This window comes from Puma concolor, chromosome E4 (assembly GCF_028749965.1).
Source record: "Puma concolor isolate L17-30 chromosome E4, mPumCon1.1.hap2, whole genome shotgun sequence".
Lineage (NCBI taxonomy): Eukaryota > Metazoa > Chordata > Mammalia > Carnivora > Felidae > Puma > Puma concolor.
Window position 1 is genome coordinate 32,613,102 of NC_141683.1, and position 20,401 is coordinate 32,633,502.

Below are 20,401 nucleotides of genomic sequence, written 5' to 3' on the forward strand. Positions count from 1 at the left end.
TAAGTGTAGGGGTTTTTGGTGTTTTCTTTCTTTTTTTTTTGAGAAAACCAATACTTATGATAAGAAAAGCCTGTCTGTTCTGATGGTGGCACTGTTGGCTATCTCTTATAAAAAAGGTGAACAGAAAAAATGCAATGAAAATTTGAATTTTTTTTACTACTGGTAAAATGTATATTAGCCCTACAGAGCAGAAACTTACATAATGCCAAAGTATTTAAAAAAAAAAAAAAACAAGAGAACAATCTCCTCTTGAAACTTACTCTAATATATACATATCATTTAAAAGTTAATTATTTAGTCAAATAGCATTACTGTTCAAAAACCCTCCTTTTCTTTAAAAAAGACAGCCCTATATAAATATTTAGCTCTAGATTAGAAAAAAAATCTAATGCCAACATACAGAAATTAAAAATGCACGTCAATTTGCCACATGGTAAGTTTTTAATAAAGCAAGAAATAATGCAACCAATAATGCAAGGTTACTTATCAATAAACATTTATGTGAAAAGGCAGACTATACAACATGGCACTCTACTACATTTATATTATGAAATGGAATTGCAACATTTTTTAATCTGAAAATAACATACCTAAAAATTTATGAAGAGGCAGAAATTGGCACTCAGGTATACCTGATCACTTGGAATTAATTTTTACTTGGTCTTTTTTTTTTTTTTTTTTAAGTAAGCTAGTCTTTTCACTATGCAATGCTTCAAATACTTGTGATTTTAAAAATCTGTCTACTATCTCCATCAACATCATTCAAGTAAACACTGAACATCATTCAAATTAAGGAAACGTGTACCAAAATAGCCAATGTACATATCAAACATCAGATTATATTCTCACTTATGTGTAAAAAGATTACCAGCTTTCTCTTAGGTGAAATTCAGCATTCCCGGTAAAACATATTCACACTGCCACTTAAATGATATATATATATATATATATATATATATATATATATATATATATATATATATATATAAAAGAGGACAGCTAAGACAAGCTGCTTCTATTCAAAGATGTTGACAAAACAGTCAGACCTTTTTTTTTTTTTTTTTAATTATCCAAAATCCTCCTACAAATTAAATGCCCCAAACCAAATCCAATTATATAGTGGACATTGAATATTTAAGGACCATTTTCTTGGACTCAATGGGATCACTTGGTTCCTGTACTCTAGACACTCTCACTCCAAATGGAACATATACTTTACTTATTTCTAAATTTTGCAATCCTAGCATTCCTCCTCTAGAAATCTTGGGAAAAGCTTCAATGATAAGAACAACAATAAATTCAAGCATAAAGAAAAAAAACCCAGAAAATTATGTTCTTGTTTTTTTTTAAAAAAAAATCAATATCCATGGCATATCATATTTAAGTCCACAGTTTCGTATGTTATTCATTAAAGAAGAAAGTTTCAGACAATACATCTAGAACCACCGGGCTGACTTCAGACATGGGCGACCTGTGCAGTCATGCAGGGCAGTGTATTTAGTTTAATGCTCTGTTGCTGCCATCTTGAAATTCTTTTTTTTTTTTTTAATTTTTTTTTCAACGTTTTTATTTATTTTTGGGACAGAGAGAGACAGAGCATGAATGGGAGAGGGGCAGAGAGAGAGGGAGACACAGAACCGGAAACAGGCTCCAGGCTCTGAGCCATCAGCCCAGAGCCCGACGCGGGGCTCAAACTCACGGACCGCGAGATCGTGACCTGGCTGAAGTCAGACGCTTAACCGACTGCGCCACCCAGGCGCCCCCATCTTGAAATTCTTAATTTTGTTATAAGGGACCCACAATCACGTAGCTGGTCCTGGGAACCTTACACCCAGCATCCTTTACAAATGTATGCTGTAGTTAAAAACAAAAAGCAGCAAATGTGATCCTGGCATGCAAGGCATTCTTGCAGAACACCAGGAGAAATGATAATTAAATAATGAGAAAGAATGAATAAGAGAACTAGGTTTGACTAGCACCAGCTCCATCTCTTCCAAGTATCGAACAAGAGGAAGTAAATAATTTATGTTAAATACAAGGACAGACGTACCTCCTCCTTAGGAGTGTTGTCAGATGTTTAATGTACCACTAACATAATCCATTATGTTACCACCTTTTATATAGACCTGATTCTGAGCCTTGACGGTGACTGGCTGTATTATCTTGAGCAAGCCATTTAACACTGCTAGGCCTCAGTTCCCAGAGAGTGTGGAGATGAGCTATATAGTCCTCACCACCTCTAAAAAAAAAATATAATCTCGGGTTCCACAATCTCAGGTACAAATAAAACTTAAACAAATAAAGGCCTGCTTGGCACATTTTCACACTTAAAAATAATATGTTACTGGTATGTCCTATCCTACAAATCTCCAATTAATAAAAACGAAGCAAATAATAATAGTAATAGTAATACCTCAGAGAGCCCCATAGGTCCAGTTAATACTATAAATGATCTTCACAGGAGATGACAGGTAGTTAGATAAACTTGAAATAGGTCAAACATTTACCATCAGAAGGGATGTTATGTTCCCAAACATATCTCTGTAATTATAATGCATTTTTATAAGACTACATTTTTTGGTGGTTGTTTCAAAGAAATTCAATGCACAGAGACTAGGTGTTAGAAAAGACAGGGTGCTTCTGAAAGCGTAACTGATGCCTCTAAGTGTGATTTGTATTATATATTGTTTCTGCAGAACGTCTATCTTCTGAAGGTATAAGGAGGTCTCAACAGACTAACCCGCACAAATACTTACTACCCACACTTTTGGGAATTATATAAATGTGTGGAATCGTTACTTCTCAGTTAGAATGTGGTATGTAATACTAGTTTGTAACACGTGAATATTTTCACTCTTGGCATTCTGAATAAAACTCAACAATCTGAAGTCACTGTAGAAAGTGTGGAGTGGAATGGGCCTGGCAGCCACGAAACCACTGAAAACACTTATCACCGCCATCTCAGTTTACCTACTTTGATAAAATATTTCCCATGCAAGCTCCACTTGTCTTTTTCCTTTCCTGTAGTGTTGGAAAATCTGCTAAGAGTATTTAGTTGTTGCTAGATTATAATTTAGTAGAATATCAACATAATCTATTCATTCCTCCAGATCAAAACTGTGTGGGTTATTAAGGAAGCTGAAATACATTTACTCTTAGGGTAGAAAATGTGAAACAGGTAAAGATTTCTTCTGAGCCTTGGGAAAAGAAAAACCTTAAACTATTTAGCAAACAAAAAAAATAAAATAAACTCTATAAAGTCATAATGTTCTTCTCCCAAAGAAGCTGCCTTCTGAACATTAGCACATTGATATCAAAGAAATTTAGGACATTAAAAAAATTTAAAAAAAAACATATGAATGCATCGGAATTACTACAAGGAACGATCCCTACATTGCTGACACATGGATAATCGTTAAGAGAAGCTCCCATGTTACTAAAACTAATAGAGAAGATACCTGGAAATACTTAAGATGTTTTGTCTACTATAGATAGAAAGAGTGAGACAAAAAAGCAGAAAATTAATCTTTTGGAAGACACAAGGTCACAAAGATAAATGGAAACATTCACCTCTTGAATAAATTCTTTCTGGTTCTGTTTCACCAAGCAATGGTAAGATAGTTGAAAAGATATCTCAATATTCTTAATGGACAAGGGAAACAGCAGAACAATGAGACAGTAAAAGTCTCCTGGTAGAAATCTCTACTTAATTGTCTATAGCTACCAATACGACTGCTTGTGATGTTACAGGATTTTTAAAAGGCAGCTTTAGATCGATATTACCTTAAAATGTAAAGAGCAAGGCGTCCTTTGAAAATTTTCTTCTCATTCTCCCAAGTAAATACAATTCAAAAGTTATATATCACCTTTTAGTTATGCTCACAGAATTATATAATGGTCATTAGGATATACAATTTTCAGTTTACTAAAGTCCTTAAGTTCTCTTCTACTTCACTATCTAACTACTTAAGTATCAAAGAAACTCCAGGTGACATTTTGTCAGTAACATTGCTTCTATACAAATAATTCTGGGGGTACCTGGGTGGCAAGGCTGATTAAGCGTCTAACTTCAACTCAGGTCATGATCTCAAGGTTCAAGGATTCAAGCTCCATGTCCAGCTCTGTGCTGACAGTTCGGAGCCTGGAGCCTGCTTTGGATTCTGTGTCTCCCTCTTTCTCTGCCCATCCCCCGCTCATGCTGTCTCTGTCTCAAAAATAAATAAAACATTTAAAAAACATGGGGCGCCTGGGTGGCGCAGTCGGTTAAGTGTCCGACTTCAGCCAGGTCACGATCTCGCAGTCCGTGAGTTCGAGCCCCGCGTCGGGCTCTGGGCTGATGGCTCAGAGCCTGGAGCCTGTTTCCGATTCTGTGTCTCCCCCTCTCTCTCTCTCCCCCTCCTCCGTTCATGCTCTGTCTCTCTCTGTCCCTAAAATAAATAAACGTTGAAAAAAAAAATTTAAAAAAAATAAAAAATAAAAAAAATAAATAAATAAAAATAAAAAACTTAACAGAAACCCATGGGCAGGGGAAGGAAAAAAAAAAAAAAAAGAGGTTAGAGTGGGAGAGAGCCAAAGCATAAGAGACTCTTAAAAACTGAGAACAAACTGAGGGTTGATGGGGGGTGGGAGGGAGGGGAGGGTGGGTGATGGGTACTGAGGAGGACACCTTTTGGGATGAGCACTGGGTGTTGTATGGAAACCAATTTGACAATAAATTCATATATTGAAAAAAATTTTTTTAAATAAATAATTCTGTATAACACACCTATACATACATATCATATATAAACATAAATCTACATAGATATACACATAGTTTACATGCATTATGTGTAGGTAATTATGTATACACACACACACACACACACACACGTATATAATATTTAATTCTGCATGGATTTTTTTCAGATAGTATCACTGATTTTTAACCTTAGACTTCCAAATATCTGTAAGGTGATAAAACAGAGATGACAATCTTATACAATAGACTTAGAGAGAAACTGACTGTATTTGGAATCACTGGCACTTTTCATAGTTGTCTGGCCTGGGCTATACATTTTATGTCAGATGCTGAAATGGAAACTGTAGGTGTCCTGGTAAACTATAAATCTGAGTGATTAAAGATAGATGGTACTACTGGGAAGACTTTATTGCTTTAGGGACTCAAAGGTCAAAAGTGTAAGAGACATTTCAAAGTGATTTTATTTCCAGTATAGCTTCTAAATTTGGATAAGTACAAATAAAAATGTGTCTACAAATGTAAAAAAAACAACCACACCAAGAAGGTAAATAAGATTTATAAGTTCTAAGATTTGGAGATAATAATTATTTCTAAAACACTGTTAATATTTTAGCGAATTTATCAAAGCCTGTAATATGCAGAATTCTAAGACATACTTCATCCCCCAAAATTCCCAAGTCCTGGTATGTAATTCCTCCCTTGAATGCAAATTGGGTTGTGAATATGATGAACTGTCTTTCCTATATCATGTTATCTTATATGGCAGGAAAGATTTTGCTGATATAATTAAGGTTCTAAATCAGCTGCTTTTGAGGTAATCAAAAAGGAGATTATCCTGGTGGATGGGCCAGCCTACTGGGTAAGCCCTTCAAAAAAGTCAGAGATTCAAAGCCAGAGAGACTCTACTGCTGGTCTGAGGGAACAAAATGCCAGGCTATGGAAAGGGCCATGTGACAAGGCACAGCAGGACACCTCTAGGACCCAAGGATGGCCCCCAGTTGATAATCACAAAAACATAATGACTTTAGTCATATAACTGCAAGGAACTGAATTCTTCCAACAACCAGTGAATAAGGAAGAGAACCCTTAACCCCAAATGAGATCATAGCCCAGCTGGTACCTTGATTTCAGTCTTCTAAGATGTTGAGCAGAGAACTCACTAACTGGTGTGTGATTCACAGAAACTGTGAGGTTATAAGGTTGTGTTGTTTTAAGTTGCTATCTTTGTGATAATTAGCAATAAAAGAATAATATAAAGCAAGTTTCTAAACAGTTAAAATCAACATATAAAATTAACTTTATGTCTGTATTAAGGAAAAGAGTCTTAAGGCTTCTACCAAATTTAAAGGGAATGCCATATAAGTACTATCAATGCAAAAGACACAAAGTTGCATAACCAAGAAGACAGCATTTATGTAAATAAATTAGGAATAAGAAAAGATAGCCTAGATCAGGAATGAGACAAAGATGCCCACTCTCACCATTCCTATTCAACATCATAGAAGTCCTTGCCAGAACAATCAGGCAAGAAAAAAAATAAATAAATAAAAGGTATAATAATTGGAAAGGAAGAAGTAAAACTGTTATCTCTTTGCAGATGACACGATTTTAGATACAGAAAATCCTAAACACTCAACCCAAAAAAATAGTTAGTTCTAATCAAATAATTCAGTACAGTTACAGGTAACAAAATTAATGTACAAAAATCAGTGGTGTTTCTATATATTAAACTTACCTGAAAGAGAAATAAAGGAAGTGATACTATTTACAAATGCATCAAAACCAATAAAAGAGTTAGGAATAAACTCAACCAAGGAGGTGAAACTTAACCAAGGAATCTTCTAATCTGAAAACTATAAGACATTGATGAAAGAAATCAAAATCAAAAAAGACTCAAATCAATGGAAAAGTATCCTGTGTTCACGGCTGGAAGAATTTTAAATTGTTAAAATGTCAATACTACCAAAAGCCATCCAGAGATCAAGGCAATTCCTATTAGTATTCCAATGGCATTTTTTTACAATGTACAAAAACAAACAAACAAAAAACAGTTCTAAAACTTATACAGAACCACAAAAGACCCCAAAAAGCCAAAGCGAAAGCAATCCTAAGAAAGAAGAACAAAGTGTTAGGCATAACACTTCTTGATTTCAAGCTATACTATAAAGCTACAGTAATCAAAACAGTATGGTACTGGCATAAAAACAGATCAATGAAACCAAATCAAGAGCTCAGAAATAAACCCAAGCATGTATAGTCAAACTAACATTGACAAGGGAGCTAAGAACACTCAGTGGAGAAAAAACAGTCTCTTCAATAAATGGTGCTGGGAAGACTGGATATTCACATGTAAAAGAATGAAACTAGACCCCTAGCTTACACCACTCACAAAAATTATCTTGAAGTGAACTAAAGACTTAAATGTACAACCTGAAACCATGAAACTCCTAGAAGCAAACAGGAAAAAATCCCCTTAACATGGATCTTGGCAGTAATTTTTCAGAAAGGACACCAAAAGCATAAGCAACAACAACAACAAAATGAACAAATGTGACCAGGTGAAACTAAAATTGTCAGAAGAGACAACTGAGAAACTGAGAAGGCAACCTATGGAATGGGAAAAAAATATTTGCAAACCATATATCTGATAAGGGATTAATATCCAGAATATCGAAAGAATCAATACATCTCAATAACAAACAGCAATCATAATCATTGAATTAAAAAATGGGCAAAGATCAAAATAGACATTTTTCCAAAGAAGATACACGAATGGCCAACAGGTATATGAAAAGATGCTCAATGACACTAGTCATTAGAGAAATGCAAATCAAAATCACAATGAGATATCACCTCATACCTGTTTGAATGGCCATCATCAAAAGACAAAAGATAGCATGCTGCCCTAGAGCCCTTGTACGGTGTTGGTGGGGCTGTAAACTGGTACAAACACTACAGAAAACAGCAGTATGGAGGATCCTTAAAAAATTACAAGTGGAACTGCCATATGATCCAGAAATTCCACTTCTGGGAATGCATCCATGGGAAATGAAGACACTAACTCAAAAATATATCTGCAGTGCTATGTTCACAGCAGCATTATTTACAATAATACCCAAGACATGGAAACCAAATAAGTGACCATCGATGGATGAACGAAAAAGAGATACATACACACACACTCACACTATACACACACACACACACACACACACATACATACATACATACACACACACAATGGAATATTACTCAGCTATAAAAAACAAGAAAATCATGCCATTTGCAACAACAGGATGAATGAAGCCTGAGGGCATTACGCTAAGTAAAATAAGCAAGACAGAGAAAGGGAAATGCTGTATGATCTCACTTATATGTGGAATCTAAAACACACACACACACACACACACACACACACACACACTCACTCTCTCTGTCTCTGTCTCTGTCTCTGTCTCTCTCTCTCTCTTTCATAAAGAAAGAGCTTTGTGGTTTCCAGAGACAGAGAGTGGGCACAGGGGAAACTGAAGGAAGGAGGTCAAAGGTACAAACTTCCAGTTACGACACAAGTAAGTACCAGGATGGAATGCACAACATGATGACTACAGATAATACTGCTGACCGATATACAGAAAAGTTGTTGTGAGAGTAAATCTTAAGAATTCTCATTGTAAAGGAAAAGTTTTTTTTTCTTTCTATTGTATCTATTCGAGATGACAGATCTTAACTAAACTTAGTGTGGTAATCATTACATAGTACATGTAAATCAAACCATAATGCTGTGTACCTTACACTTACAAAGTGATGTATATTAATCATATCTCAATAAAACTGGGGGAAAAAAGAAGATATAGACTTCACTAATTATTTGGAATTGTATCAAACTCTTGGCACAAAATAGATCTCCATTTAAATTAGTAATCCAGGGGTGCCTGGGTGGCACAGTCGGTTAAGCGTCCGACTTCAGCCAGGTCACGATCTCGCGGTCCGTGAGTTCGAGCCCCGCGTTGGGCTCTGGGCTGATGGCTCAGAGCCTGGAGCCTGTTTCCGATTCTGTGTCTCCCTCTCTCTCTGCCCCTCCCCCGTTCATGCTCTGTCTCTCTCTGTCCCAAAAATAAATAAACGTTGAAAAAAAAAATTTTTTTTTTTAAAAATAAATTAGTAATCCATATTTCGCTAAAAAATAATTCCCAAGTAAATACTGACTTTTCTTTTTTAATCTTGACTTACTTCTTAGCCAGTGTGGCATGGTGTGAAAATCTTCTGGCAGATAACAGAGTTCTAAGTCCCCCCCCCCACCCCACCAAGAGATTTATTACATTGGGTTATATTGTGTTTTATTGATATTTTAGCAAAATAAAGGTTTTTACAAATATAATGTTAAAGATATGCACTTATATTTTCTTCTACCTCAAACTGACTTTCTAAGAGGTAATTCTAAATATAAGAAATTATAAATAGTTCAATGAATAAACTATATGTTGCAAAAATGGGCTATAAAAACTTAAAACACATTTTAACAATATTTCTAGTGACAAGCTGCAATAAACACAGCTCTTGTTTATATCTTTCTGAGATTAGTCTCTCATCTTCTCTACACTAAGTCTCCATCACCAAATATGTTTCTTGACATTCAAAGAGTGAAATAAACAGTATTAATAAGACATAGTGCAAAATGGAGCATCTACTGGTCTGATAAAGAAAATATGCAGCATATAAATCACAACTCGATAAACTGAAATCTGAGAGCCTATTTTCCTTTAAAATTCTGATTACTGATGATAAAGAAATATATGATGAAAAAAATCCTAGATTTCCTTTTATCCTAAAACTCATCTGGGAAGTATTTCATCTGACCACAGCCTCAGGTATTCCTTTGTCACTAATTAGAGAAATACTGAGTATTTCAACTATAAATTGCTTAATTATATTTGTCAGCTTGCTCTAAACCAATTAATTATTTACTTGTAAAATTCTTTGATGCAATGCTATCCAGAGGTTCATTTCTGGAATACAGACCAGGAGCTATATTTCCTCTTCTACCCCAATTAAGCTGAAGACTTGAGACAGTGAAATATATTGTTGTGATGTACTGATTTACGGTATTACTCACTAGAAAGAAATGAATCATTTTCTTAAAATTCCAGTATCTACTGCTGTCCTTTGTAAAGCTTCAAGTCCTAGTTATGTTCTTTCGTAAAAGAAGTTCCTTATGATTTTTTTCCTAACATAGTCTCTTCTATAAAGACAGCTTATAGCACAATTAAGTGTTTAGAAAAGAATTTCTGAATTTCTTAGGGGAAAAAAAACAAACAAAACCAAAACCCTTCCTGTATCACATCAGGACACCGTCTTCTCTCATGACAGCATACCACTCAATAGCTTAGCAAGTCCCCTTGAGACCGGAGTGCGAAGCAGCAAGAAACGGCTGTGATTGTTGTACAACCACCCAGGTTCACCTACTGGTCCCTGGAGCAGAGAAGTGTAACACAGGTAAGAGAATCAGGAGGAAGGAAAGAGAAAGAAAATAACCACCTTTTATGTATTCATTCATTCAACATATTTATTGAGTTGCTACTATTAGCCAGGCACCTCCCCGGAAACTGAAGGTGTCTACACCTTCTACAGCAGATACTTGCTGAGCACCTACTCTGTGCAGGGAGCTGTCCTAGACACTAGGGATATGTGAGGGCACAAAACAAAGATTCCTCCCTCTCAGAGCTTGTACTCTGGATCACCCAGGTCTAGTAAATCTTGACAAGCATCTTCACCCTCAATGGGAAACACAAGAAGGATTTAAAAACAGAGGTTTTTCTTTTCTTTCTTCCCTTCTCACTTGTCTTACAGACCGATGGAGAAACAGATTAGAGAAATGGTGCCGGGAGCTGGAAGATTAGTTAAAAAGTTGCTGCCCTACAGGTGACAGATGATGCTACTTTATACTACAGGGAGACAAATGGAAGTAGAGCAGGGTGGAAAATTTGAAAGACGTTTAAAAGAAAAAACTGAACTTGGTGAGGGACAGAAGTGTCAAAGAAGGAAAAAAAAAAAAAAGAAGTGTCAAAGAAGAGTCCTGGGCTCTAGCATGCACAACTGGGCAGACTGGTACTGAATATCAAGTTAGCATTGGAGGAGGAGGGTAGTCTGTGAGGACGATCGTGAATTTCTTTACAGACGTGTTGAGTTAACGTGAGTTCAGAACTGAAAGACAGCTCCAGACTAAAGATAAAAAGTTAGAAATCAACGGTGTACAGAAAGTAACTGAATCCACAGGCATGAATGACATCAACTATGAGGAAAGTATAAAGCAAAAAGGAAAAAAAAAAAGTCAGGACTGAAACTTTTAAAACTCTATCATTAAAGGCCAAGAGATGAGAATGTGTCAGTTAAGAAGAATCAGAGTCTCCAGAGAGGCAGGAAGGAAACCAAGGCACTATGGGACTCAACAAGCCAGTGGAGGAGTATTTTAAGAAGAAGCATAGGAACAACAGAGCCAAGTGCAGCTGAGACATCAAGCAGAATGAGCACTGGTTGAAGTCCACTGGATTTAATGACAGAGGTCACTCAAGAGCCATTTCTTGTGGTGTTGGAAACAGGGTCAGGAGTGTCTGTCTGCAAAGGGAAAAAACAGAACCAGGACAGCATGGAGGGAAAGGCAGGTGGAGGTGGGGGTGTAAGACTCAAGTCAGTAGTGTTTTCTTTCATCATCTTACTTAAAATAGCAACACCTCTCGCCTCTTTATTGTCCTTCTTTATCATAAAAAACATACATAAATGTAACCAAATATAAAAATATTCTACTCATGTGAAACTACTTGGTCAAACTTTCTGTTATGGACATTGGAATACCTTTCTAGTGTGGCCATTATGCTGAGACTATTCTAAAGATCTATAGGTTTGACAATATAACTTTCAACCTTTAGAAGGTCTCCAAGATGATCTGGGAAATCTGACCCAGAATCCTTCCACCTTGGTGAGACAGACTAATGGTACCTACAGTAAAGAATAGGGTCATTAAAGGCTTATACAATGTCTATTAGACAGGAAGGAAGATTGATATCCCAATTCTCTAGAAAACTACCTCGGTTCTATCGAAGTACAATAAATTGCTCTATAAACATATAACTTACTAGCAATCAGTTGGTATCTTTTATTTTTAAAAAAAGTTTCCTAAGTACTATTTTCCATGATAGATACGTTCAAATTTTAGTCAGAGGCCCCAAGGATACTTGAAGAGGATAGTTATCGATTCTATAACTGTATGTTACTATTCATTACCAAACACAGAATTGATCTTACTACATTCCACTGGGTCAGCTGATAAAACAACTCTCTGAAAAAGTCAACTGAAGGCAAGATCCATTTAAGTAAGAGAGCTGAGTTCGTCATCACAGTAAATATAAAAACACACCAGGAAATTTTTCCTCCCTCAGTGGCCTAAGAAATCTGAATCTGCTAAAGACGCAGGTAACAGGGCTTCTTCTGTAAGGTACTCTGATTGTGCACTAGCTTTCTCAAGTGGTGAAAGGACAGGAGAATTCTTCCAAGGTAAATGTTATGGGCTCAGGCATGCCTTGGCAATGGGTCAGGGACAGCGACCTGTATGTGTGGAGTAGCAGTAGCAAAGAAAAAAAACTAAACTGAAAAAGGGCAAAAATCTCTAGAGCACAATCAAAACCCCAAATCATCGATCTCTCATCAGGGGCGAAACCTGACAACTGAAAACTGTACGTTTTTTTATCTGTCTTCGGTTGGTATTTGCCCAATAAAGATTTGCCCTCTTTGCTTCCCACTATAAATACTTAAATAACTCTTGCACTTAGAGTTTAAGCCAAGAATTTTATATTAATTGTCTCTCTTATAAGGACTATTTACATTTGCTTTTATGGGTCTCATCTTGATAGCTGTTTTGCAGATTTGGCGTTTGTGTGTTTGTATTTCTTTTTAAAATTAAAACCACAATTTTTTTTTAATTGTTCATTAATTTGCAAAGACAGTTTGTGCTAGTGGTGGGAAGTCCCTAAAAGAGAAGATCAGATAACCGATTAGAAGTGAGTCACTCAAACCATGGGACTTGAAACAGAGTCAGTTTGATAGCATTCTGTGATAATAAAAAATATTACCTCCCTGTTATGCAGTATTTTTATAATTTAGAAAGCAACCTCAAAACTGCCCCATCTTATGAATGAGGAAACTAATCCTAAGAGAAGCTAAGCAACAGGAGAGTGTAAGTGGCTGACACTGACCTTCCACTGGAGACGAGGGATCCTAACTACTGCTAGAGAACTGGTGAGTGCCTTGATCAGAAAATCTGTGCAGGCTTTGTGATGGAATGCAGATTTTATGTGCATCAACATCTTTCTGGGGAGAAGGTCAAGGGTTTTCATCTGATTTTTCAAAGGAGTTCTGTGATATAAAAATCTCTAAGGGCCATTAAGGGAAAACACATATAATTTTGTATCAGAAGACAAACTTAATTTCACACACTAGTCCTTCTATTTACTAGTGATGATGACTGTCTTCTCTAAGTGTCAAATTTACCTGCCAGAGTCCTTGTGAAGAGTAAATATGGCAATGCATATAAAGCATCTAACATTGTTTTTAAGAACTCCATGTGGCAGAGATTACTAGTTGCGCTCCAATATCTGTTGACAGACCAAATATACAGTCAATGGCCAGATCATATAAAAATAGAACTTTGAACCACAACCTTCAGCAACCTGACCAGGAAACCTTTTATCCATAACAAACAACCCAGGACGCCAGCCTTCTATGTCAGACATGCAGGAAGCCAGACTGCTGTCTCTAGTGACAATCCAGGAAGCTGAACAGTAACTCTGTAACAATCAGCCCCAAATGCCCAGGACTTGATTAATAACTGACAGGTTCCCTAATTTTTGTTCCTGCTTCCAACTTAGGACGAACCAGAGAAAGCCAGATGATATGCCTCACTTCTGAGTAGCTCACCTATAGCTCCTTCAGGCCAGCAGCCTCTAATCAGGTCATACCTAAAGGCTTATTTTTCCCATTATAAAGATTTTCTAATTCCTCTGCCTGCCTATGAATCTCTGGTAAAATGTCAGTGACAATGGTTGACTCCCTTGCGTGCTATAGCAAGCTCAGAATAAAGAGCCTTGCTTTTCTCATTTAGTTGGTCTTCATTGATTTCCACTCTCTTCAACATGTCTTCCTGAATAGAAGTTTAGCTGGCACATGACCAGCCAAATGACGACTATATATTCCAGCCTCCCTTGCAGCTACACATGTTCATAAGACCAAATTTTGGCCACTGGGATGAAGCTAAAAATGTTGTGTGGCAGTATCCAGCAATGTGCCTCAAGATACAGCTAGCAAGGGGCGCCTGGGTGGCTCAGTGGGTTAAGCGTCCGACTTTGGCTCAGGTCATGATCTCGCGGTCCATGGGTTCGAGCCCCGCGTCGGGCTCTGTGCTGACAGCTCAGAGCCTGGAGCCTGTTTCAGATTCTGTGTCTCCCTCGCTCTGACCCTCCCCTGTTCATGCTCTCTCTCTGTCTCAAAAATAAATGTTTAAAAAAATTTTTAAAAAAAGATACAGCTAGCAAATATCCTACGTCCCTACATGCCGGCGAAAGGGGACTTTATCAGCTATAAATAGGCTTGGTTTCTGAGAATTTGATAGATCAGAGCTGCCCTATTAGCCCCAGAATTTTATGTAACAGAAAAATATAATTAACAACAATAATAATACAGCACTAGCTCCCATTTGCATAGCCTTACTATGTGTGAGACGCAGTTCTTATCTCTGAATAAATATCAATTAATCATTAACAATCCTATGAAGTAGGTTCTACTATTATTTTGTTTTTGAGAAACTGTGGTACACGAAAGTAACTTCCCTAAGGACAAGCAGTGTTTAGGACACTGTAATTTGAGGGTTTCTATAACTTGTAACTGAACTTAAACCAATTTATACGCTCTTAGAAAAGAAAGTTAAATAAACTTTTAAGTGGTTGAATCAGGGTTTGATGTGCAAGGTCTGAATGCAAAGCCCATTTTATTCTTTGATGAATCCCTCCTAGGAACAGGTCCAGATTCTCTAGAATCCCTTTCTGTTACCCTTTGCCTGATATCTATAGATACAGGATCAAGGGTGGTCTGTTCAGAGAAATCAAGCTGCAAAATTTTAACTTCAGCTTACAGAAGACAAATCTGTTGGTCTATTTCCAAGTTGGTTTCAGAGTGTTCACACATCTCAGTTGAAGTGTAAACGTCACCAGGTAAACCAGCTTCAAAATCATAATCATCACTACGATCTGTCATTCAGTACATATCTATCATATGTTAAAGTATGACAATGAGGTCTTTAAAGTATCTGATATACCTGTATGTTTAACAGACAATTTTTATCAGAAAAAATAAATATTTAGGTTACAAAAAACAAAACAAACCCTTACCTTTATCATTCTGGATAGATCACCAGCATCAGCTAATTCCAAAACTATGTTAAGTTCATTATCTTCAATGAATGATGCATAATATTTAATTACATTTGGATGGTTGAGTTGCTGATGGAAAAACATACAAACAAAAACAAACAAACAAACAAACAAACAGGCACCAGAAAAGTTTTTTCAATTGTAAATTATCAAGAATCACTTATAGTTTCTTAACTGAAGAATAAACTTAGTTATTGCATTTCATTTTTAAGCTAGAAATCTTAACATGACATCATGTATATTTTTCTTTAAGCCAGTGAATTTTGAAACATGTATTGTAATTATTAAAAGTAAAAGTAGATACCAGTTTATTTTGATATTCTTTATTAGAAATAATAGAAAGTTTGAAAACTTTTAGAAAGTTTGAAAGTACATATTACTATGTTCAATAAATATATAAATATAAATGAAGGGGAGGGTGGGTGATGGGTATTCAGGAGGGCACCTTTGGGGATGAGCACTGGGTGTTGTATGGAAACCAATTTGATAATAAATTTCATATATTGAAAAAAATATATAAATGAATGACATCATTAAAGCACCAATTGCTAAAAATTATATCTTCAAAATGGGAACTGTCATTATGGGTGCTCGGTGGTAAATAAAGTATTCCTACTCTGGTTTTGAAGTTGGCCTGATCCTTATGTAACTATAACCAGTGGTTTAAAACAAAACAAAATAAAAGGACATCGACTGTATCTAAATATAATTTTTACATCAAATGATATGAGTTTACCTATGGGGTTGAGTCATTAAATGATCCTAAGAAAAATTTGACCTTGCAAAAATATACACATCAGTCTATACACACGGACAATCCTTTTGTACAATCTTTTTGTTCAATCTTTAAACAAGATAACATAAGACAAATAGTTTCTCAAAGAAAATTATTCAAGAATTCTCCCAGATGGTATATACATGATTTTCTTCTCTTCTTTCTACTTACACGGTTTTCCTCCACATCTTCTATAATACTTCTCTATAACAATTTATATTTATTTTTAAAGCAGTTGCTTCATGGCCCAGGAAATAACTACAACTAACAGAACAGATGGAAAGTATGGTTCATTTTGATCTTACTCTTATCTTGTTGATAAATCAGATTCATGTTAGGCACAAACAAAAATGTATGGCATAAAAACATCCAAGTCTTATCTACTAGCTGAAAACAGAACATAAGCTACATCATTCCTGAAGGAAATTTCACTAGAATAAAAGCAGTTTAGAGATAACTGAAATTTCAGTCGCATTCTTTGAGTGGATAAGAAACTGAAAAGCGAATTCTGACATACTCTTTACATCACCCTCTCTAAATCTGGGAAAATGTTACAGAAATATTATAAATATCATGTACCCAGTTGGATCAGTCCACATTCTCAATATATTACATCTTGAGATATACATCTATATTATATCTTGAACTTTGAGATAATACCAATACACATTTATGTTACTTAACCTTTAGAATACGTCTAATTGGGATGGTCAAGAAAAAATTTCTTCAATGTTTTATGCTCATTTTATTTTCTAGTTTGAAAAGCAGGGGGGGTGGGGAGTGGGGGGAGCTAATTTTACCAAATGTCCCAATTAAATTATTTTATGATGAATCCAAAAGGGAACTACATTCTTCCATATAGTGAGATACAAATTTACATCATGTTGCTTAAAACCAATGCGGCCTAAGTTAAGTCTTGAAAATCTTTTTCCTTATAAGTGCAGTATTTTTATAAATCACTTTTATCAACAGGCTCAGCTATGTTAAAAATAGTCAATAGTTCATTTATTTACCTTAAGGAGATCAATTTCTTTGATACAATCAGCACGTGCTTTGGAATCCATTAAATCAAATATCTAAAAATAGAATCCAGAATTATTTAATAAACTAATAATCTATGGCTCAAGAATAAACTAATAATCTATGGTTCAAGACACCACATAAATTCATTATAATACTTTACATATAGTTTATACACCTACTAAGAAATTTTCTTCCCAATTAGCGTTTTAGGAGCTTTGAAAAACTGTAGGTATTTTATCTCATGTTACCTCCAGAGTTTACATTTTCCCTCCACAGGCAGTCAGTATTAAAATTGAGAAAAGAGGGGTGACTAGGTGGCTCAGTCAATTGAGCATCTGACTCTTGATATTGGCTCAAGTCATGATCTCATGATTCGTGGAATCGAGCCCCACATTGGGCTCTGTGCTAACAGTGTGGAGTCTGCTTGGGATTCTCTCTCTCCCTCTCTCTCTGCCCACCCCCCCACACCTGCTCAAAATAAATAACGTTTCAAACAAATTTAAAAAATAACAATGAGAAAAGAGAACCACTAGACATTTCAAGCCTTAGGTTCAAATGAAACAGAATGGATGTTGTGATCATAATAAAGTAAGAGCTAACATGTATTGAACAATTAATATGTGTTAAACATATTACATTAACTACATTAACTACCTCATTTAATTTTCATTTAATCCTTAAGAAGACAATATTTCCATCTTATAGATGAGGGAAAGTAGGTTTAGAAAGCGTAAGAAACTGACAAAAGTTCACACAGCTAATTAACGGAGCAGCCAGAATTTACTCTCAGAGTTTTCCAACTATATAACACCGGCTCTGAATGATTAATCTACACAATCAAATCATGTCTAAAAAGTCAAATGCACACCGTGACAGGGAAGCTATCACTCCAAACTGTTTCTTTGGAAAGAGCAGTGACAAAATCTTGCCCTTTTTAACAGTATGTCACAGATATACATACAACACATAAACAGATCTACTCTTATCTGTGGAATTAAAATTTCCTAAGGGAGAGGAGCAATTAGGAAAAACTATCTAAAAAGGCTCCTGGGGGTAATAATGAGTAAAAGGCTGAGAAATATGGGTCTAATGTGAAAAGTATAAAAATATATAATATAATAAAATGGATATTAGGATGTGTCTGAAAACAAAGAACGCTATCAGTGCTCTAAGTGTGTGGAAAATAAATAAATAAACAAATAAGCAATATGCTAAATATTGGAGAATATATCTGGATAAGTCATGACTACAAGCTGGTTAAAACCCTAATCATAGGGGTGCCTGGGTGGCTAAATTGGTTGAGCATCCAACTCTTGCTTTCAGCTCAGGGTCATGATATCAAGCCCCACATCCAGCTTCATGCTGAGCATGGAGCCTGCTTGAGATTCTCTGTCTCTCTCTCTCTCTCTCTCTCGCTCTCTCTCTCTCTCCCCCCACCCCCCCTCTTCTCCTGCCCATCTCCCCCATTGCATGCTCTCTCTCTTTCTCTAAAGGAAAAAAAAAAAAAACCCTAGTCATATAACAAAACAACTTTAATGACACTTATAGTCATCAACTTGACCAAGTCTTCCTGATTCAGACTGCCAATATGTTCCAGGAAAAGTAGGTATATAACCTGAAAGGAGTGGCAGTCATGATCCAAGTCTTTTTGACTCAAGCAGGAATTATTGAACGCCTACTAGAGGGTGTAGCCTCTTATATATGCTGCTACAATCTTTACCATGTTCCTATAAGGTAGGTAGTACTGGCTTCAATTTAGAAAAAGGACTGAGACTCAGAGAGGTTAAATATATGCTTATGGTTGTAAAATTAGTAAGTGACAGAACAAGCACTTGAATCCAGATCGTTCCAGCTCTGGAGTCTGTTTTCGTGAATAGCCCAGACTCTTGCGAAGTCCAATACATATACAACTAACTAATAAGTACTAAAATACATGTGTGTGCAAAGTGCAGTATGAGAAATCTAAAGAAAGAATCTCCAGGGCACCTGGGTGGCTCAGTTGGTTGAGCGTCCGACTTCAGCTCAGGTCATGATCTCACACTAAGTGAGTTCGAGCCCCATGTCGGGCTCTGTGCTGACAGCTCAGAGCCTGGAGCCTGCTTCGGATTCTGTGTCTCCCTCTCTCTCTGCCCCTCCCCTGCTCATGCTCTGTCTCTCTCTGTCTCAAAAATAAATAAAAACATTAAAAAAAAAATTAAAGAAGGAATCTCCATGTGAGGAGTGGGTAACATTAAAGCTGAACTTTGAAAAAACTGTTAAGATTCTGCTAGCCAGAAATAACAGATATCTAAGGCATAAAAGAAAATACAGAATATGGGGGAATAAATACAATTTATAAGAGGAAATGTTTGCTTACTATCATTTTTAACATCCAAACATGCATGTAGTTCTAATTTTCCCTTAATTAAAAAAATAAAGGAAAATATAAATAAAATTTTTAAACAAAAAATTGGCAAAATCACTTTCTTAAAGAATTTTAGCTTGTGCTCACTCTTCCATTTCTTGTACAAATGTATGTGTGTTTTAGATAGTGAAAACAGAGGCAGTATGCATTATATATGCTTTTTCACCTGACTTACAGCAAAATACTTCTCATATTTCTACATAGTCTTCAGCTTTATTTTTATTTATTTATTTTCTAATGAAAAGTTTTAATATCAAATTTATGTTTTTCAAGTTTTAATGTGAAATAGCTAAGAACTGCACTACACACAAAGACAATTAACATAAATAAATTAGCTCATGTTCTTGCTTTCTTTCATTCACAAAACTGTGTTGTCAACTTACTAGATTTTACTGTGGATACAAATAAGAAAACAAGCTTGCAGTCCTAAAGATGCACACTGCCAGATGCAGAATGCAACCTGGAACAAAGGAAATGAACACACAATCTACTCAGCACTACTTGTACAAAGTGATGTGAGACCCTCAAGGGGATGGAGTATGTCTGGCAGGGATTATATGTGCAGGAAAGCAGAATACTTCAGAAAGGTTTCTTACAGACAGACTTCAAGCTGTATTACAAAGCTGTAATCATCAAGACAGTATGGTACTGGCACAAGAATAGACACTCAGATCAATGGAACAGAATAGAGAACCCAGAAATGGACCCACAAACGTATGGCCAACTAATCTTTGACAAAGCAGGAAAGAATATCCAATGGAATAAAGACAGTCTCTTCAGCAAGTGGTGCTGGGAAAACTGGACAGCGACATGCAGAAGAATGAACCTGGACCACTTTCTTACACCAGACACAAAAATAAACTCAAAATGGATGAAAGACCTAAATATAAGACAGGAAGCCACCAAAATCCTCGAGGAGAAAGCAGACAAAAACCTCTTTGACCCTGGCTGCAGCAACTTCTTATTCAACACGTCACCAGAAG

General features: G+C 36.0%; 1 protein-coding gene across 2 annotated transcripts in view; it reads right to left on the reverse strand.

Moving 5' to 3' along the window:
- Positions 1 to 20,401, reverse strand: part of NEK7 (NIMA related kinase 7) — a 163,328-nt gene that overhangs the window by 43,127 nt on the left and 99,800 nt on the right. For both annotated transcript variants that reach the window (XM_086693492.1, XM_086693493.1), the window contains exons 4-5: positions 17,005 to 17,067; positions 15,175 to 15,285 (exon numbers count right to left, since the gene is read on the reverse strand). In XM_086693492.1, coding sequence (XP_086549618.1) covers positions 15,175 to 15,285; positions 17,005 to 17,067 — 174 coding nt within the window. The remainder of the gene's footprint in view (positions 1 to 15,174; positions 15,286 to 17,004; positions 17,068 to 20,401) is intronic.